General features: G+C 40.8%; 1 protein-coding gene across 1 annotated transcript in view; it reads right to left on the bottom strand.

Moving 5' to 3' along the window:
• FAT4 (FAT atypical cadherin 4) overlaps positions 1–22,924 on the bottom strand; it is a 438,908-nt gene that overhangs the window by 105,082 nt on the left and 310,902 nt on the right. The window contains exon 6 of the mRNA XM_069631121.1: positions 8,600–8,774. Coding sequence (XP_069487222.1) covers positions 8,600–8,774 — 175 coding nt within the window. The remainder of the gene's footprint in view (positions 1–8,599; positions 8,775–22,924) is intronic.

Raw genomic sequence — 22,924 nt, forward strand, 5'->3', positions numbered from 1 at the left:
CTAGGCACTGAAGGGAGCTGCTGATTTTCATCACAGAAGATTGTGTCGTTTGACCCGGAAGTTTGCATATCACATATTAAAAGGATGTTATGACTAGAATTGGACCCGCCTCAGGGGCTCATATTAACCAAGGCAGCAGCTGACCCTGTCTGTAACTGCCCGCCACCCAAGTTAAGGGCCCAACCAAAGTAAGTACTGCAGGGAGGTAAGTCCTTTTTCCATGTTGATGACTGTGACATCATCAGCATGGAAAACGGACTCCACAGAAAGCAGCAAAGCGTGGCGCTCAGTCGCACACCAAAGGTATGTTTCTTTTTTTTTTTTCAAGACACCATTAGCACCCATGTAGGACAATACACGGGTGCGAAATGGTGAAGGGGTGCAGGAAAGGGAAGGTGGATCTGGCTGCCCAGGCAGCTCGGAAATCAAGCTTGTGCCACGGAGTACAGCCCATATTCCGAGCCTCCTGATAGGCCAGCACCCTTACCCAGGGTGCTACTGATCGTCATGGAGATGATTCATTGTTTGGATATAGGGGGATTTCCAAGGCATATAAGACGTTGTGTGCAAGAGATTGATACGTATAATGAGACAAGTTAAAATGGATGGCACCGACACAAATTGCAGCTATGCAATAGTAGGCACTGGGTACATTTCATCAATGTACACTTTTCCTGCTCCTATTTTTCTTGTGAAATAGTACACTGTGGAAAAGGAAATGGATTGAACATTTACTTGATAGACATTTTCAGTAAAATGACAACTCTTTAAATGACACTGTTTTGCCTTCACACCCTTCTGGTTACCTTTGTTCCGGAAATGAAAACCAACTTCACTAAGGCAACAAACTCTGCTGCTAAATGTGTTTACAACAATTTGGTTCTGTAAGTATCAGGGAGGAGGCATTACATAACCTTACTGAGTGTGTGCAGCCACTGATTAAACAAAACCTTATTTCAGTTCTTTGTGTAGCACTAACATGGCTGCTTAAATCACATTCTGGTTGCTGTGATAAATTCCGGCAATGTGTTGCTTCTCCCCTAAGGGAAGTTACCCCATTTGGAACTAAGGAGATGACCATGTTAGGCTTAACACCCCCACCCCATAGGGGATACGGCAATTAAGATCCCACTGGGGTGACCCCTCCTTTGTGGACAAGGAATCCCAACTAAGGGTTTTATTCCTACTCCCTTTAAGGCAGAATCCCAAGTGTTTGTGGTTATATGGGAATTTAAAAGGGCAGTCATATAAAGAGCCCTTTAAGAGTGGATGGCTTTGTTTCTGGCCTGTGTTTGTTGTCCCACTTAGATGAAGAGCTGAACAAATTGATTCTCCCATCTCGCTTCAGGGAGGAACATAAAGGTCACATGACCCAAACACAAGAGGAGAGAGCCAGTCGGATAGCGAGAGAGGCCGGCCTGCATAATCATGCAGAGGAAGGAGCGTCCCCCTCTCAGGAGGGGCCTGGAGGCATAGGTAGGCATTGTGGGTGGAGGAACAAGGAAGCCCATGAAATGTTTCCACTACCAGGAAGGCAGGGATTCTGAGGAGCAAGGAGCCCCTGAGGAGCCATACAGAAGCAGCATTCCAGTGGCTTTCATACCTGACTGCGAAGTCCTGCCAGTCAAGATGGGAGGAACTGACGCAAGAGACTCCACCGCAAAGACTGGAGCAAAGTCAGAGGCATGGTCCGCGCTGGCTAGAGAGACCGCCTTCCCCAACTAGCACCACCGTTGGAAAGCAGGTACGCAGCATGAGTAAAAGAATTGGTGTGAGGCTGGTTAGCCCATGCAGGGCTGACAATACAAACACCCCACAAGGAGGTACGAAAACTGACAACTGAAACAGGGCTGAGAAGGCCCATAGCCCCTGCAGGGCTGAGAATCAAAATACCCCACAAGGGTGTGTGAAAACCCAAATTCGAAGCAGAGCTGAGAAGACCCATAGTCAACACCACGTTGAAAATTGAAACACCCCTCATGGGAAAACCGACAACTGAAGCAGGGCAGACAATGCCTAAATCCCACACCAGCTGGGAATGAAAATACCCCATGAGGGGGTGAGAAAACAAACTGACAACCAAAGCAGGCCGGAGAAAGCCCACAGCCCACACAGGGCTGAGAATCAAAATATTCCACGACAGGGTGAGAAAACCGACAACCCGAAGCAGTGCTGAGAAAACCCATAGAACTCTCTGGGAGGAGACTCAAGACATGCCACGAGGGGGTGAGAAAACCGAGCAACGAAGAAGGGCTGAATGGGATTGGAGAGCTTGGATGCACCGGCACCGTTCATAAAGGTGCTGATGCATCCACGAGGTGAGCTTGCGGGTGCTGCACTGCCCGCCCGGTACGACATATCCTACGTGTGCTAAACCCAACAGCATGAAACAAGTTCAGCAGAAAATGGAGACAACGGCAAGAGCTCTATGGGCTCTGCACTGGAGACAAAATAGCAAAGTTGCATCTGTGAAATAGGACAGACAAATCTTGAGCTCTGGACAAGGTTGTCGATGGAATACCTGAATACCCTCTTCCGCTGCGGACCCTAGATGAAGTACAGGAACTAAACTGCGACTAATGAAGGATTGAAAAATCCTGACACCCGTCCCCACTTTCCCTTCCTGTCTTGGCCCTTCTGACACATGTTATGAGGGGCCTGTGCCACCTACGAAACCATCCAATAAATATATTAACGTGGTACAGAATTAGCTATTCCTTAAAGTGTGGTTTTTGTGACGAAAAGGGGCTGTATCAGTGTAATTAATTGGCCACAGCTGTCTCCCAAATGGCACTAGCACCAAAGGAGTGTGGAAGGCGCCTGTACCAAAGTGCTTGCCTTTCTACAAAATGTGAGCGCTTTAGAAATAACAAAAAAGTGAGGAATCTATTTTTTGGTACTGATGTCGAAGAACTCTGCGCCCTTTTTATCTTTTGTGTTCATACAGTTAAGGTCGCATGTGTAATTAGGGTAACCGTGGAGTCCTATAATTCCTCTACTCCACTAGGAAAAGACCATAACACAAAATGTTACCCTTATGTGTTGCTCATGCGCCCAAGTTGTTTTTACTCCATACAGATGGAGAAGGAAATAAAGTACCACACAAGATTTGTGTTTTGATTCAACAATATTTATATGGAAAACTGTTGCCCTTTAGTGATGACACGTGTTTGCAAACGTTCTTGTGGACCACATTGGTGTTTACTTAAATCAATTTATTATGCACTGTTTTTGATATTACTTGTCATTTGTTGATACCAGCCCTGATTTGAGAAAGACGTTGGTTACGTTGAAACACGTGTCATCACTAAAGGGCAACAGTTTTCCATATAAATATTGTTGAATCAAAACACAAATCTTGTGTGGTACTTTATTTCCTTCTCCATCTGTATGGAGTAAAAACAACTTGGGCGCATGAGCAACACATAAGGGTAACATTTTGTGTTATCGCTTTAGAAATAACTTTGGCCCAATTCATGCAATTTTTGTGCACGGTTTAAAGTGACTTTGACTGGTAAAAAGTGGCTTTGCACTGCGGACACAAACCCAGATTCATGGAACTGTGAAAAGTGTTTTTTTTGCAGTGCAACGTCCGTTCAAAGTCATTTTGTACTGCAGTAATGTGTACTGACTTTACACTGACTTTGCACTGGAAAAATGCACTTTGCACAGTTCCAAGAATCAGGGTTTGTGTCCTGAGTGCAAAGTCCCTTTTCAGCAGTGCATGAACCGTGCAAACAATTCCATGAATCGGGCAAGTCTTTTGAGGGGGAGAAAGTGAGCGTACGCCCAAAGAGAGCGCAAGAGGGGAGGTGAGATGAAGCAGGTGCCTGGAATGGGAAAGACAGAGTGCATGCCATAATGGGAATGGGGTGGCTATTCACAGCAACAATGCGGAGGGCCTGATTCACAATGCATTTTTCAATGGGAAAATCCCATGGAAAAACGCTTTGTTTAATCAGTGTTTTTTCACTGCAAAAAGAAACTTTGCACGGTTTCATGAATCAGGACGTTTGTTGGCATTGCAAAGTCAATTTGCACCAGTGAAAATGCACTTTGCACTGTGCAAAAACACCACGAATCAGGCCCAATGACTTCACAGCGCCCCAAGCAGGAAGTGTGAGGAGGGTTAGGATCTTATGTTCACAGCCTTGGACAATACAGACTTGGCAAGTGAAGTACTTTGGGTGTTGGTTGGCTGGCTCAGTTATGAGGAGTATCTAATGAATGCGTTAACGCAGATTTTAAAAGCTATATCAGGGTTTACTTTATAACTGGTGAATTAATGAAATATGGGAATGTTTAATTGTATCAACGGGCTTATATATGTTCACTCTTCGAGTCACCGTTCTTCATTCCAGATAAAGGACCTGTCATACATGTCACGATGAAGGGCAAGATCAGAGCATTTTAGTGAAAGAGTGCCACCATGTGGCCGACCTGCTCATTCGTGTTCCTTCATTGCCACATTACCAACACAAATACGATGTTTCTTTAAATGAAAGGAAGAGTGGACTCTCACGTTCAGCAAATTCATACTTCTGCGTTCATTTCATATGAAGGATTGTAGTCAAGTAAACGTGTGCGAATATGGAATTAAATGGGTAGTAAAACTCGTGTTTCCTCATTCAGTAAATGTTGAAAAGTGACGTCCGGTTGGTCAGCAAAGCTATGTTTGCGAGCATTAATTGGGTCATGGGAGTGCTCTATGTGCAATTAAGGTAATACCTTTAAAGAACAAATCCACCCGGAAAGATGGCTGCATGATTTGCCTCAAGCATAGGGTCAGCTAACATCCCGTAAGGTTCAGAACATTAAGAGCCTGATTCACAGAACATTTTCCTATGGGATTGCACCATTATAAAACGCTTCTGTGAATGTGGTAATAACCACCTCTAGTATTACAGTGCTTGAAAGCCTAGCAGTTGCAGGCTTTCGTTTTATTCCCACCTCGGTCAGGTCAAATCGTCCAAGCTAAAGTATGCTCTCGCTCAGCATAAAAGAAGCTACCCTCCTGCCATGTGATGCAGACGGTACTCAGGAATGTGTTGACCCCTCTCTCAGTAGTGAGACTACTCACATGCAGTAAGCAGATGTTCTTGATGTTAAACAAATAATACAATGTACAGCCTATTTACCCTGAGAAGTAAAACATGTCATACATATCAGAGCTGCAGAATTTAAGTTGTACAGTCCGACTCTCATATTGATTTGAAGCACTATGAACATAACCTCTCTACACATTGTAAAGCCTATTCTCCAGTGTCAGAAGTGGGGCCTTTGCCCCACCAGTTTCTTCCTCTCCAAGTTCCAGTACGTCCCCCCATCAACCATTTGGCGGAGCCTGGTCATAACTTCTTAATCAACCTACAGCTCGAGGTGATGACGTGTTGAGCTGAGTGCTGACACAAAGGCCCCATTTTTTCCAGTCCATTGCCTCAGTGGCTTGGCAAGCAAGCATTGGATCAATGTTGTAGACCCTTTCCATGGGGCCACAAATAGTTCCTTATTGTGCCTTCCTGGTCCTTACTCGGAACATTCAACCCTAGACATTTCACACAATAAATATCTGCGTGTTGCAAATGATATTCTATGTATTTGCGCAATAAAGTTTGAATGAAAATGTGCACGTCAGTCATTGAGTCTGTGCAAGTGTGTGTGTGTCAGTGAGTGACAATCTTTCAATGTGAATGTGTGTATGTGTGTGTGTGTGTGTGTGTGCCAAATTAATTTAAAGTGCCTGTTTGTCAGGGTTGTGGGACAGACCAGCAGCATGAAAGTGTTTTACAGTTGTATACTGGAAAACAATTTATCCAAAGCACTATTAAAGTGCTTTACACAAGCAATAATGGTATACATTGTGGGTACATCAGGAAAGCGTTTTACTGTGTAAATGCTGGCATATCCTCTGGGGGGTGGCATCATAAATGTGTTTTACAGTGGAAATGCTGTCATGTATCAAGGGCACAGGGTCGTGCATGTTTTTCCATGTGGTAATGTGGGCACAGAGATCATGAAAGGGTGTTTTACAGTAGCATCATTGGCATATACTGTGGGCAATGCATAATGGACTTTTATTTACAGTTCAGAAACTGGTATATATTATTACATTAGGGAAGTGTTTACAATGACAATAAGACACAGGCTCCAACTGCAAAACACTAACAAGTCAAAGGTAAGTTACTCTTCTTTAAAGCAACAAACACATATTCATTGCTGAGACATGTTGATACAATACACTCTTACACATAAACCTATACAAATATACCCTTACACTTAACATTGCAAACAAATTATGTATCCAGTCTAATCCATAGTTAGCCAACATATGTTTCACACTGTTCTGCACCTTTTCAAGGCTTCAGGGGGTGAATAATTATTTGTCATGATCTCAAAACTATAATTTGTTGATTTACAATATTTATTATTTATGAATTCCAACAAAATTCCTCAATTATAATTAATATGCCAGCTGGCTGAGTTGTGTTAATTCATGTACTAATGAATCTGTTATAATGCACTTAATATCGGAGACCTGTGTTGCACTGCTTTTCTTGATTTCAAGACAAACGGGTTGTCCCTGATCTATCCTACTGGCCCGGAATCAGTAGATTTAACTGTATACCCAATATTTCTGCTGATTTCCTTTACCCACTCCATAAGCACTAGCAAAACATTTTTTTTTTAAAGAACGTGCACGACTGTCAGTATGTATGTAGATGCCACTTTTTTAATGGCTGTCTATTTGGCTGGTGAGGTGGGGCACACCAGCAGCATAAATGTGTTTAAACTAACATGCTTGCAGATATTTTTGCACAACATCATGAAAGTGTTTTACAGTTTCACCGTGGTAATGATGGCATACATTTCGAACACGGCATTATGAAGGTGTTTCATAGTTGAAATGCTGACATATACAGAGGTCATGGCATCATGAAAGAGTTTTACAGTGCGAATGCAGCCACATTTTATGAGCCAGGCATCACAAACATGTTTTAAAGTGGTACTGCCAGCATATATGGTGAGCCTGGCATCATGAAAGTGTTTTATAGTGGTGATGCTTAGTAATAATTATGGGACAGGCATCATGAAAGTGTATTTTACAGTGGAACTGCTGGAATACATAGTAAGCACAGGCCTCATTAATGTGTAAAATGCTTTCATATATGCTTTGGTGATATTGGATCAATCTGATTTTTTCAATGTGTTACCCTATTGAACTGATTGTACTTTGTAAAATCAATAGTACTTGATAAGGCTTTCCACACAATTTCAATTGATTTTCTGGCAAACCTCCCCAAAATGTCTCTAGATTGCTTAGGTTCCCCTCATCATGCTTGTTCGTTCATACTATGGAGGGAAACTGGTAACATCACTTACACTGAAAATAATTCTCCAGCCACAACTGATCTTCACTCATTTAGAATGTAAGTCCCTGCTCAGCTGCCACTGGACTTCATACACATATGTCTCGGTCCACATTCTCTTACATGGGCAAAAGGCATCACTTGCCACCTAAGCCAGGCAACTCTTTGCCATCGCAGATCTTTATTAAGGGCAACATAACAGTTCAGGATACATAAAAAAAAAAAATATGCAGCCCTTACACAATATCCTCTCAGATTTCTTCATTGACACAGCGTGCAACATACATCCCCGTGTCTGTCGCTGCAAAGGAGCAGGGACCTTACAAATTAGCCACTAAGTTAATATGATCTAACATGTTCACCATACCCCTCCCCACTCTTTCCTTTTTCGGTGTTGTGTGCAAAAACATCTTTTAAAATACGCATCAGAATGCTTCAGACCCCATCACTTTGTCTGCTATGCATTTCCCCAAACATTGTTCAAAGATGTCTAGTGTCATGCTTGGTGGAATAATGTCAGTTGTTTTTTTTTTTAACTAAACCAAAGGCACCCACCCATGCATCCAAACAGCAACCTTTTCACCGTTTGAAGGCAGGGGCCTTTTCCATATAATAATGGAGCCGGATGTATGTGGCTAAATTTAAAGACACAGCGCCTGTGGATCTCCACGCGAAACCTTACATGGATCCTTGATCGTTGGTTTATAGGATGCACATGCACGCCCTAAATGCAAAAAGCAACCACTAAGACACATACACATGTCCTCAGGGCACTCAAACTGTGAAGCGCGAAGAATGGGCATCATCGTAAAATTGCAAGGTGCCGCACACCACAGAAAATACTGCAATGCTATTGGCTGCACCGGGGATCTGCGGTTTTGTCTTTAAAACTCCTCAGTGCAAAAAGACATTATATGTCATTCAGCCTACCTATGAAACAAGAGGAAGATATCCTTACGTGGGGTTTGCCACCTGCCAAAAAGTCACGTCAGATGCGAGATCGCGCTATACAATCTAAACTGCTATATTCTGTAGTCATCCACGGTCTGTTTTCTTCTTTTATGCAAGAATGAAGAAACAAATGATCTTAGGTGTGCCTATCTTTGCAATTGGCTTGGCAATACGAATTTCATAATGAGGTCTTGGAATGCAGCATCAGACAATATTACAATACCTCACTGGTGTAAAGGTTTATAAGATATGTTCACAACAAACAAGTAGATAACACCTACCCGCGTCGGCCGCTGTGATCAGCAAGGTATACCGCTCCTTGTTCTCCCGATCCAGACGCTGTACTAAGCTGAGCTCTCCACTGTTTGACAGAGAAAAGGCGCCATCTTCATTTCCAGAAATCAGGGTGTAGGTTAATTGGTTGTTAACACCTTGGTCATCATCCCTTGCCACCACCTGGAGAAGCAAAATACTATAGTAAGCAGCTACCAAAACAACCCTATATCAATGAAAATTATCAGATCTACTAGCTTATACACTTCCGAGCCGGTCTGATAGCACAGCAAGTAGAGCTCTCGCTTTGATATCTCTGCAGAGCCTGCTGATGCAGGTTCGAATCCTGGCAGGACCAAACTCAGCTTTTCATCCGTCCGAGGTCAATAAATGAGCACCACACACCGTGGCTAATGACAACCAGCACTCAGATACCTGAGGGTTTGTAGCGCTATATAAATGCTAAATTAATATTATTATCTGCTGGAACAACACTAGAGGATGGAGGAAATGTGCCCAACGTATTATCTGCCCACTCTGTCTAATTACAACAACGTTGATACTATAAACATGTGACAACAATATTTGTGGTGCTTCCATGTGTGTTTACCTGGAACCCCTTTCTACCGCGGTGTTATGACTCCTTTTACCCACCCGAGCACTTTCTGCTTTTATTAGGTAGCCTTTATCCACCAGCTAAGGCTAACTTATCACATTATCTGCGAGGAAGAAATTCAAATTGTACTTGCCTATTTTAAAATATATTAGATGTGGGATATGATATTTAGAGCACCCCTCTTTGTACTGTGTGCATTGCATGGTCTTCCCAGCCAATGCACCGATTCAATGTTTTCACTGAAAGGAGATGGTTTCCAATCAGGGTGCCCTAACAGTTACAATATTTATTTTGTTTTTATTGTGCTTAGGCTATCTGGTGACTGCATCATTGCACGTGTCATGGTAATTGGAGAAGAGGAGTGGGTGGCCGGGAACCAGAAGAGTAGCAGTGGTTGGTATGAAGGGACACCTGTTTAAGAGAGTTTGGTTGTATAAAGGGGGTGGTCTGCCCTTTACAGAACTTCAAAAAGGAGATAGTGGCTGTGCTATCTAAAGTGAAGAGCTTGTGAGTGCATAGATATTCCGCCATATAGTGCCTGGTGCTCCCATGTGGAAGAGCATACTTTTATAGGAGGTACAGGAGACAGCGCCTTGCTGAGTTAGCAGTGTTTTCCCGTGAAGGCCTCTTCATGCTATGCAGTGGGTTATGAATTCACCCTGTTGCTTGGTTGAGCCACAGAGCTTAAATGTTAGGTTTTGGTGTGATGTGGTTTTACCATCTAATTCTGAAGATTATTGGGATTCATTGTCTTTGTCGGATCCACTACAGGGGGGGGGGGGTTATGTTACCTGTCTATTATGTGTTACATGTGGATCAGGGTGCTGCCATTAGAAACCAGAGAAGCACATATAGTGCACAGGAAAGGGAGATGGTGGCACAAGTTGTTGTTGTATGCCCTGGGCACCACTAAGTAACCTGAAATAGAAACTCGGCCTGGCCTATGTTCAGTCCCATTGGTCACTTTACCTATGCAGAGGGTCAATGGGCCACTAGCCTCATTGCCAATGGCAAGCCTTTGGTCATGCCCAGTCTGCAATATGCCACCTGAATTGGCCACAGGCCAGAACCTGTGACAACCTCAACACCGTAGAGTATCCATGGCCCGTAGATATTCACTATTTGTAATGCTCCAGGATCAGTGAAGAAATACTCCAAAGGCTGCTCTATGCCCTTTTCTCAATTTTCGTGGCACACTTTGAGAGTCAAAGGGCCTGGCAGAATCCACACATTTCAGGAAAGAAATATACCAAATGTTTGCCAAAACGGGCCTAGGCCACTGCTCTGGGACTTAACCATGCTACTGTAAGAGGATTCAATTCAGCACTACAGCTAAGTCAACGCCTAGTCTAGAATACTGAATGAAAACCCTTATTGATATATCTTTATGTCCAGTTCATGCGTTCTGGATGACTACCCCTATATAACACTCCTCTGTTGGAATCCCCCTGACCCCACTGAGCCAAGAAGTGGTTCTGTTTTGCAAGTTAAAAGGTTTATTTGATAATTTAAACAATAGATATATATCACACTTTAGAATAAATTAATAATTGAATAGCACACTTAATCTGATATGATAAAGATTAACAACGGAGAATCTGGCACTAGCACACTTCTTTATAATCACTAAGGAGTTGACATGAAATGGATAAGATAGCACACTGGTAAATAGGGACAGAAGAATAATGTGATAGAGAATGCTTTATAGAGTTCAAATGGATGCAATGTTAAATGAAAGGCAGTACAGAAATTACTCAATATGATTTCAACAAAACAATGTAATCACTTTCTTGGACAATTCACCCCCCCCCTTTATGCAATGCAAGGAAATGGAAGGAAGGCACACAGTTCTCAGAAATGCAATCAAATGTGATTCAGTTCACCCCAGCAGCTTAGACTACAGACGTTGAAAACACAGGCCCAAATGCTTTTAAATGTGCTGGAAATGAAGAAAAAAATATGCTAAAACGCTTTTAATTCCCTCTAGGAGGTTCAGGGTGAGTGAAATCAAGTTAATATTAGTCCAGGCTCACTTTAGCAAGGATCTAGGAGTAATTGGTAGGTTAAACGAATTTTTGGCAAATGAAAGGCAAGCAGCAGCAGATTTTTACACGTGAAGAAATTTGCAAATCGCGGTAAAATTCGCGGGTGCGTTTTTCACGATTGCGGCAAAACTATATGGGGTAGGAATGCGGTTCTAGGTTCGTAGGAAAGCCACGATTCTAAGCTTTCTGAGGAAAGTTACTGCAAGTCTCTAGCACAAACGGTCACGGAGATATGAGCGATTAAATAAAGGTCGTTTTTCAGATTTGAAATTTTAAAGTTCAAAAAGACAAGTGCAGCTTGCAACTAGAAAATGACAAGTGACAGCTTTACAAATGACAGGTGACAGTTAGGAGGCAGTTCTACTTAGATTAAAATAGCTTGAATTATATTATCTTAACTAAGAGATTGGTTCTGCACAGTCTTGCTAGGTACTCACACTATATTCTTGAAATAGATGCCTCGCCACGGATCTGGTCAGGTTTTGGACTGGACTCTGGTCTCTGCACTTCACAGTGATCTGGGTCAGCTCTCTCTGGTTCTTCTGATTTTCCAGCAGAGCGTCCCGCAGCAAATGGATTTGAAGGTCCCTATCTGTCCTGTCTCTCTGCTTTTATGTGTTTTGAAAATGGGTGTGTGTGAGCAGCATCACTAGCCAGCCCCTCTCCACTTATCATTGGCCAAGCTTTCATTTCTCCCCTGATTGGGGGAGCTAGGTTGTGTCAGAGTGATGTCATTTTACAGCCTGCAGAAAGTCCACTCCTCCTGTCAACTTACACACAAATCTAGATTTGAACCAAATACATATTTGCAGAGGTACATATTGTTTTAAAATCATATGCACCCCTCACATATCACAGGAGGTATCTCCTGTTCAAACTCTGCTCTTCCTGGGAGCTTGCATTCAGAAATGTCAATATTTTGCACTTTTTAACTGGTTTGCAATACCGGACATTAACCCAAATTTACACACATGTGCGCAAGGAGTATGGACATTAGTTGATGAAGTGTCAGATTTTTCACATGCACACATTTTGAGTAATATCCTCTTTTCCGTTAAAACTCCCCTGAACATACCACCGGTTCTAAAAACCTCTTAAAATGTGGGCAGAAAAATCACAAGAATTATGGTATCATTTATAAAATTTTCACAAGTCCGTACTATGAGTTATTCATCTTTTTAGAGTTATGTTCTGGCCCCAAAGGGGTGTGGTTTTCCTCCAGCACAAGATTGAATTTCTGGTTTTTCCAGTTCTGCCAAGCCAGCTTGCTCTCACAGGCAGTGCCCCTCCCCTTTACTTCCAGGAGGAAGCTCCATTTACGACTGCCGCCAATAAAACATTTGCCTGAGTCAGGACAGGGCTTTGTTCAGAGCTCCTGTATTCTGTGGGGGCTCCCCTTAATTCAATTATCAGAGAGATGGCATATCCTTAGTGTGGCCAGCAAAAGGCAGATAGGCCTGGGAACACAGCTGTGACTCAAGTTTCACTCCTGATGGGGGTGGCTGGTGGGCAGAATTCAGTTCCTTAAGCCAGGTTTCAGATAAAATGTCACTTTTTGTTCCCCAGTTTTTCTGCATTCAAATAAACTAACAATTTCACATATGCAGCTAGAATGCTGATTCTAAGTTTAAAACTATGACATTTAAACAATTGCAACCTATGTGACACTCAAAAGTAGGTCACTCAGTCAATTTAAACATTTAGATTTTTTTAGTGTCTTTCAGTCCACATTTACTTAAACTGCTGAAATCCACAGCTCAGCCAGTCTTGTTATAAACCTTCAAGTCACTTCAGAATATAACTTTACATTGGATCCACCTCTTAAAATGTCTTTCTTTGGCATGTTTTGGGTTCATTTATTCAGTTTTCTACAAAATCTGGTGGTTTTAAAACGCCGGCTTTTGGATAGTGGTGAGTACTGGTACTGCACCCCTTTTTGGGATTTAAGAAAATGAATTCCCAACAGTTATGGGTTTGCTTTTGGCAATCAGCATTGCCACTCCCAATGGTTTCAGACTACTGTGTGGGTGGTCCAATGGTGGTTTTTGGCAGCGTCCTTCTGTGCCCATAACATCGGCAAAAATGAGTGGCAGCCTATTCTTCATGCATTTCCCTGTGCATTTTCTGGGAAGCTCTGGCCATCATGATGTTTTCCATGTCAGTACTGCACAGTTTTGAGGTAGGGCTCGGATGCATGGGTAAATACATCCCACACTACAGATGTCCACAATGTGGCCAATTTTGGAAAATGTTGCTGCCCCAGTTATGAGAGTGCCGAGGATCTTCCATGGTCTGTGTTTCAAAATTCCGTGGGTTCAAGAGCCATTCAAAAGACACCCATTTCCAGTGGTCGAAGTGGGCGGGAGCGGTTGGGAGTGGCGCTCCTCTACTTTGTTTTATTAAGTTTCACTGTTCCTATACTTCTATTTTAATTCCTGAATGGTTTCGTTTCAAAATAAAAGTTCAGAAAGAAGTTGAAACTTGCACTGCACTGAACGTTCCCTTAAACAGCAGGCGCATGTGTATGGGGGTTTGTATTGTGTGTGGTTGGGGGCATGGAGATGGGGTTTGTGAAGGCGGGGGCAGGCCTGTAAGGAACATAGTTCCACCGCCTCTTTTCAAACACAGCAACCACTGTCCATTTCAGTTAAGTGGGCCTCCCCATCCAGCAAAACAAATGATTTTATAGATCTCTTTTGGCACTCAGATTGAAGCTGTTAAGTTTTAAATAATGGATCCACAAAATGAATTGCCCATTTGTTTTTTAAAATGATGTGTGGTATTTCCAGAAATCAAGAAAAACTGTCAGGTTTTTTACAAAAGGTTTGTGAAGCCATCTGTCCAGCATTTTTGTTCTTCTTTTGTTTCTGTAAATGAGAACAAATATTCCTTATGGGAGTTTAAATGGGAAATGCAACTATTAGCACCCCACCTCTCACGTTGGTCCGACACTGTCATAACGTCTGGTCCGACACTGTCATAACGTCCTGAAAATAATGTAAGAAATAATAACTTTCTTTTTTATTAGTTTTCTTGTTATTGATTAAAGCGCAGACCTAGCTCAAGAGCAGCAGAGCGCTGTACAGAGTGTGGGTAGCTGACATTTGGGCTGGCATCTTTTAACAGTAGCACAGAACTGTGAGGTCTGTGGGTCGGCATACTGCAGTGGCATTGGGTGTGGAAAAAGCTTTTGATAGGGTTGAGTGGGGTTTCTTATTTGAATCGCTCCAATGGCACAGTTTGAGCCCAAACTATATTTTGTTAGCTAAACTATATTTAAATCCAAAAACATCAATATTTATGAATGGACAATGTTCCCCATATTTCATTAAATGGATGCACTCATCAGGGATGCCCATGATCCATTCTCTTCAGTCCCTATATTGAGCACCTTCTCGAGCATATCAGAAGATGCCCTATTGGTCCGGATGTAATATATGATAAATTGGAAGTTAAAATTGCAGCATATGCAGATTACATTTTAATTGTTTTAAAAAACCCTAATAGCAACCTTAGAAATGTATGGGAATTCATCAATCTATTATCTGATGTCTCATGTTATAAACTTAATAAAGAAAAATCTGTAATATTGCCTATAAATATACTCTGTGTGAATTAAGTCCTAGGGTCTCAAATGGTGTCAAAACCATATTAAATATTTGGGTTTTGCCATCTTCTCATCTACTGAAAAATCCATCAAAGTTAATACAGACAATTTATTCAATGGGATTAGGGGCTCAATTTCTACTTGGTATCCACTTTATCTCACTTGTTGGGGTAGGCCTGAAACCATTACAATTATGTTATCTCCAGGCATTTTATTTTATCTGCAAATGCTTCTTCTTATACTGCTGTCTTTCCTTTTAACATGTATAAACTCTATGCCATGTAATGTTTTGTGCGGTACTAGAAAGCAAACAAAGAATTGCTTTGAATAAGTTATTTAGTTATTTAATTCCCCTGAAAATGGTGGAATTAGATTGCCAAATGTTTAACACTATCAAAAAGTGTTCATGTTCATACAGGCTGAATGCTGGTTTTTAAATGATAACTTTGGTGATATGCATGTATGGCTAACAGTGGGGGGAAAGGAACTAGTTCAACTAATTTCTGTTATTGATTTGGTGTTTATTTTCAGCAATGTCAAATCTGATTACTTTAAATCAATTAACTTAACATCAGTACTTAGGGAATATCTGTTTGCACACATAGATAACCCATCAAATCTCCTATCACCCTATCTGCGGACTAACAGTAAGATCAAGGAGGAGGATAGAACCCTTCTTTGGAAACATTGGCTTAGTGAGGGTATCACGTATATATATGAGATTTTCTCATGTCCTGATCCTGTCTCTTTTAATGAGCTGAGAATGAAATTCTCTTTTTTCAAATATGGAAATTGCACAATTTAGTAAATTTATGGATGCATGTATTGATAATCTGACACTTTTTTAGAATGATCTACTAATTTTAGGACAATCAAAATTAAAGTGCCTTAATCAATATGACTATTTAGAGCTTCGCATTTTCATAGATTGATTGCAGATACAAAACCAAGTGTCCAACAGACGTGCAATGGAAAATTGAATGTAACATGGAATTCCAAATTTCGGAGCAGTTCGTTATTTGGGAGAAAATTAACCAAGTATCCACTTCGGCAAATATAACACAAACATTATTTTTATTTACTCATAAACCCTTCCTTACTCCTTTAAAGTTATTTGAAATAAATTTGGTTAATGATGGGACCTGCTCCTTCAAGCATATGTACTTTGATTGTGTTTTTGTTAAAACAAATGTGGACACTATTTTGGGACCATTTAGCTCATATGATTAATGTTGATTTTCTCATCACTTTGTCAATATCCTATTGGGTCATCTTTTAACTTCAAGACTATTGGCTGGTTACTCGATTTATAGGACTGACTTATCACAATCGCAATTTGAATGATTCCATCAAATTGGAAATCTATTTTTAAAAATTACTATATTCGGTTGGTGTAATAATATGTGTTACGTTCTTAGAATGGAACAATGTATTGCTAATAGTCGAACAGCATTTACTATATGTGAACTGAAATGGCATACAATTATTAATTATTTAATGAACAATTAGCTTTACCTCTTCCAATGCAAGATATGTTAAACAATGTTGTATCAAATGGTCTTATGAATTATATGCATTTGCCAGTCATGTTATTTATTCATTTATGTTTTCCCCAGTTATGTTTTTGTTGTCTTATCTTTTGCATGTTGTTGGCTACCCTGTAATGTCAATGTATTGTTGCATGCTTATATAGACACTCCTTACACAAATATGTGGCTACAAGATATGCTATTTTATTTAGGTAGGTATTTTAACTAGTTGGGTCATCAATTAAAGAAACAGAGTTAGAATGAGATGTTATTGATCTTTATTGTTTAATATTGAATGAATGAATGAACAGGTGACTAATTACTGACAATTTAATTTCATGTATTCACAAATGTCTATTTAAAACCTTTGAGGAACTGTATGATCTGACACCTAAACATGATGTGTATGTAAAATCAGTTAATAATACAAACAAAATAAAATATGAATGGGCTCCATCTATGGTCACAAAAAGCCCTGAAATGGCTACTTATTTTTCTAGATTGGAGATTGTACTTTGACCTTTTATTTTAATTTCATTTTATATATTAAATGTGGCCTGCAATGCAGTTTTGGATGCATGGTTTTGGGTTAAATGACATGGAGATGTAAAATTCAAAGCACTACAACTCAAAGAAATGTTATTCTAGGTCAAGGCTTTATTTTTTCTTCATATTGTCATCAATTAATATAGTAACAGCTAGAATACAACCTGGAAATCTTTTGGAGCACTCGCCCACAAATCAGTTAAAGTACCTGGAAATGCCTTTGCTATATGGACAATACAGGAAAAACTCAGCAATATATGAAAAAATAGTTTCAAAGATTTTTGTTGTGAAGTGTGTAATTAAGAACATTCATCAGTTTGGGGACTTTTTAACATAGTGTTATGGATTTATTAGATGTCTATTATAAATATGAACAAGATAAAAACCCAACTTTGGAAGATTTCCATACACAATTAATTATATATGGTGTATAAAAGACCTTGACACAGAAAATGAGTATTTCTTCTTAAGAAGATGATGGAGAATTTGGTGCCTGCAGAAAGCAATCATCAATACATATTTAACCAAAAGATGCGTACAGAAAGTGAGAAGAGTGCAAGGTGTCAGCAAAGAAAACAAAAACAAATGCATTAAAAAATGTGATTTCTCAGGATGGATGGATGAGCTTTAAATGTTTTGTACTATCCACAGATGATTCTGATGCATTGGCCTCACGTTTTGGTAGCGGTGTATTCAACACGTGCTGCCTTCACCTCTGTTTATACATTCTAACTGCTTTACATTTTTACTCCCAAACTCAAAGAGGGAACAAACACCCTCTTTGCACACAGAGCTTCTAACTGTGCATCTGCCCCTCCCCAAGGCAGCCCAACATGCCACATCCTGCCTCGAACATCTGGACCTCAATCTGGCAGAGGCTCGGAATGTCCTCACCATCCTCCAGTTTCACAATACACTAAAAACACATATCTTCAAACTGTAGTTGCCGAACAAAGGTATAATACCAAAATACCAAATGTAAATAATCTGAGGACGGAAATGCTGAATGTAAAAGGCTGCATTTTGGTGCTGCATATATATGTGGGGGTTGGGTAAGGGCAATAATAAATATTGGGGTATGTTGTTTGTAGGGGTCTCCCCACACATAGATATGCAGCGAGATGCATCAAAATAAATCAGCATTTTCGTCCTCGGGAATTTATTTTCGAGGTGGTCACATAGATCGCCGAATAAATACAAATCCTACCTTCCCACCACCAACAGTACTATGTTACTGTACAAAATTCCAAGTCCAATGTTGGCACTCTCCCTGTCAATGTGCTGTTCTGCTATTTAGCTAGCTGGCACTATCAGCCATAAGAGACAATGTATTCAACTAAAGCATCTCTGGTCTGGACATAGTAGCGAGGAACGGCGATAGTGTGCTGAACCCGTAGGAATACATTAGCACTTTTAATGCAAAGGATGCATAACTGTGCACAGTGGTATTGTGTTTTGAGGCTGTGATAAATACTTTCGTGTTGCCTCATTATCTAGAATTGTGTGCCGCTGTGCAAAAGGGCCCATGACATTGTGCCAATTGTAATTCTTTTATTTTATTTTGTATTGTGCCATAGTTAATTTAAACTTTTAACACATTTTTATAAAACAAATCACAATGCGTAATACAAAACTTTGAACATTATTCCTATATAAAAAGAAACCAAAACGATCTTCCTACTATTCAGAATTTCTAAAATCAATTATCTGTTTAGTTAATTCTTCTCTTTCAAGAAAACTCATAAATTTCTTTGTCAAAACCTGCAAAATTGCCAAGGCTGCAGCAGAAATTCCTACTGATTGTGCACCTATAAGCGTAGCCCAAAATTGGTTATCAAAAACATTTTCAAGGTGAGATATTATATTCACATAGCCTTTATGATAACAGCCAGTGCAGGCATCACAAGCCGTCGGTATGTGTCTGCACCTATCCACTTCCTCCTGGCACAGTCGACAAATATTGTCAGTGCGATCCAGTTTATTCCTGTTTACGCAATATTCTCTAGTGGGTAGGAGATTAAATCTCAAGTAGATTATGAAACGTTTCAATTCCAAAGGACATCATTTACACAAATAGCTGCTTGGTCTGTATAATGGAAAGCCCTGATAAGAATACTCCTTATACCTTAGCTTAGTATGTAGAGTATCAATGTGATTTACTCTGTCCCATAGTTTTGCCTTAATTTTGAGTTTCTTCTCAAAGTTCGGATCAGTTGTAATCATGGCTATTTTCAAACCCAATTCTTCCAAATAGTTTTCAGTAGAGGTTTTCAGTTCTTGCAAAAACTCGTTTTTATTCTCCATGCTGTTTTCTTCTCCCAATAATTTATACAGTTGGTTGGGGTTGGAGCTATTTGACAAAATGTCATTTATAACAATAACCTCTGTGTTTGCCAAGAAGATCTAAGTGACTTAACACCAAATTCGAGTCTTAGGGCCTCGACAGGAGTGGCATTAGGATGGTTCATAATTTTGCACAAAATCTTCCTTTCAAGCCTGTCAAGACATTTTGTCTGTTTATAGGGTTATACTTCCAGAGCATACATAATCCCTGGTAGTATTGCAGTACGGTAGATTTCAATGAGGCCCTGGATATTGTAACCACCATGATAAATTATATAGTGAAGCACCGCCAGCCATTTATTCCATGTTTTCATAATTATGTAGGTTTTGTAATACTTCTCATCCGGCTTTATCTTAATAGGAAAGCCCAAATAGACAAATTGTAATTCACATGACACGCATACATCTTGCAGAAGGGGTCACCAGACCACTACGTAGTACTAAATTCAGGCCGGCTTCATTTGGTGGAATACTTAATTTGGGAACCACAGTCTATTTTTCATGACGGTAGAAATAATGGAGGTGTGTGATTCTGATTGCCCTTCATCACACTTTATATTAGCAAAGAAAGCAAATGGGCAACATGAGTGCTGTACATGTGTGACAACTGGGAGATGGTGTGTGCCTCAATCAGCATCCATTTTAAGAGGGTACCCTTTCAAGTCCCACCCACCTAGGATTGAAAATTCGAATGCACCAATGGAGCACCTAAGCCCCTTACAAAGATTAATCAGGTTTTGGCCATCACTTATGCTGCCAGCTATTGTCAAAGACAGAGCCGCATGTTGAACATGATATGCAATGCCTGTGCTCTAGGTGAACCCGCAGTAGCAGCTTTCTTTGTCTGTGAGGGGCACAAAGCCCCGCGCTGCCCCTGTGCTCTGTGAAAGATGAATGCAAGGGTTTGGGGTCATCAGACCCTTAAATGTTAATCTTATGTTGATAAAAATGTCATTGCTGCAACTTTCTTTTGAATTATTTTTGTTCACTATTAAATATTCATTAACATGCACTGAATATTGTTAAAAAAAAGTCTACCTCTACAAAGATCTCAGACGGTGTCTATTGCCAATATACAGCTCTACGTACTGTGTTGAAGAGCCCCCATTGCTGTGTCACAAATATGTTCTGTAGTCTTTCTTTGGATTTCATCAACCTTCGAGGGTATCAGCTTCTCTGCTTGCCAGGGAAAGTTGCTTTAAGACCGATCCGTGAGAGTGACAAGCAGTCTGATTTGAAAGGCAAGTGTGTTCTGCTAGTGCTGGGGAGAAAGTCTGACAAGATATTTAGGAAGAAAGTAAAGACATCCTATTGGAGGGTGTTAGCTCTCATCTGGAGCTCCCCCTGAGGTGAGGGAGCCCCGATGTGCCCCGATTAGGCCACGGGGCCAAGGCGCATGCAAATGGAACACGTCCACTTTGTATCGTGTGTAGCCTGGAACTGATGAGCTCTGTGGGATGTTTTTATCCACGCATCCAAGCCCTACCTCAAAACTGTGCAGTACTGACATGGAAAACATCATGATGGCCAGAGCGTCCCAGAAAATGCACAGGGAAATGCGTGAAGAATAGGCTGCCACTCATTTTTGCCGATGTTATGGGCACAGAAGGACACTGCCTAAAACCACCATTGGACTACCCACACAGTAGTCTGAAACCATTGGGAGTGGCAATGCTGATTGCCAAAAGCAAACCCATAACTGTTGGGAATTCATTTTCTTAAATCCCAAAAAGGGGTGCATTGCCAGTACTCACCACTATCCAAAAGCCGGCATTTTAAAACAACACCAGATTTTACTTTTTGTAAACTGAATAAATGAACCCAAGGCAAGCCAAAGAAAGACTTACTGAGAGGTGGATACAATGTAAAGTTATATTCTGAAGTGACTTGAAGGTTTATAACAAGACTGGCTGAGCTGTGGATTTCAGCAGTTTAAGTAAATGTGGACTGAAAGACACTAAAAAAATCTAAATGTTTAAATTGACTGAGTGACCTACTTTTGAGTGTCACATAGGTTGCAATTGTTTAAATGTCATAGTTTTAAACTTAGAATCAGCATTCTAGCTGCATATGTAAAAATGTTTAGTTTTATTTGAATGCAGAAAACTGGGGAACAAAAAGTGACATTTTATCTGAAACCTGGCTTGAGAAACTGAATTCTGCCTGGCAACTACCCCCATCAGGAGTGAAACTTGAGTCACAGCTGTGTTCCCAGACCTATCTGCCTTTTGCTGGCCACACTAAGGATATGCCATCTCTCTGATAATTGAATTAAGGGAAGCCCCCACAGAATACAGGAGCTCTGAACAAAGCCCTGTCCTGACCCAGGCAGATGGTTTATTGCAGATGTCGTAAATGTAGCTTCCTCCTGGAAGGACAAAGGAGGGGCACTGCCTGTGAGAGCAAGCTGGCTTGGCAGAACTGGAAAAAACAGAAATTCAACCTTGTGCTGGAGGAAAACCACACCCATTTGGGGCCAGAACATAACTCTAAAAAGATGAATAACTCATAGAGCGGACATGTGAACATTTTATAAATGATACCATAATTCTTGTGATTTTTCTGCCCACATTTTAAGAGGTTTTTAGAACCGGTGGTATGTTCAGGGGGGTTTTAGCGGAAAAGAGGATATTACTCAAAATGTGTGCATGTGAGAAATCTGACACTTCATCAACTAATGTCCATACTCCTTGCGCACATGTGTGTAAATTTGGGTTAATGTCCGAAATTGCAAACCAGTTAAAAAGTGCAAAATATTGCCATTTCTGAATGCAAGCTCCCAGGAAGAGCAGAGTTTGAACAGGGTATACCTCCTGTAATGCATGATGGGTGCATATGATTTTAAAACAATATGTACCTCTGCAAATATGTATTTGGTTCAAATCTAGATTTGTGTGTAAATTGACAGGAGGAGTGGACTTTCTGCAGGCTGTAAAATGACATCACTCTGACACAACTTAGCTCCCCCAATCAGGGGAGAAATGAAAGCTTGGCCAATGATAAGTGGAGAGGGGCTGGCTAGTGATGCTGCTCACACACACCCATTAAAAAAACACATAAAAGCAGACAGACAGGACAGATAGGGACCTTCAAATCAATTTGCAGCTGGAAGCTCTGCCGGGAAAATCCATACTTCAAATCCATCAACCTCCAGAGAGCTAACATAGAGACTTCAATCTATCAACCTTCAGAGACCCAGACCAGCAGAGTAGAGCTGACCTGTTAGCAGAACCAGAGAGAGCTGACCCAGATCACTGTGAAGTGCAGAGACCAGAGTCCAATCCTAAACCTGACCAGATCCGTGGCGAGGCATATTTCTAAATATATTGTGAGTACATAGCAAAACTGTGCAGAAACAATCTCTTAGTTAAAATAATATAATTCAATCTATTTAATCTAAGTAGAACTGCCTCCTAATTGTCACCTGTCATTTGTAAAGCTGTCACTTGTCATTTTCTAGTTGCAAGCTGCACTTGTCTTTTTGAACTTTAAAATTTCAAATCTGAAAAACGACCTTTATTTAATCGCTCATATCTCCGTGACCGTTTGTGCTAGAGACTTGCAGTAACTTTCATCTGGGAGCTGCGATCCTACGCTTTCCTAGGAGCCCAAATCGATAGTGATAGTCCTTGTATTTCCTCTGTAAT

This window comes from Ambystoma mexicanum, chromosome 6q, assembly GCF_040938575.1.
Source record: "Ambystoma mexicanum isolate Mex_15411 chromosome 6q, UKY_AmexF1_1, whole genome shotgun sequence".
Classification (NCBI taxonomy): domain Eukaryota; kingdom Metazoa; phylum Chordata; class Amphibia; order Caudata; family Ambystomatidae; genus Ambystoma; species Ambystoma mexicanum.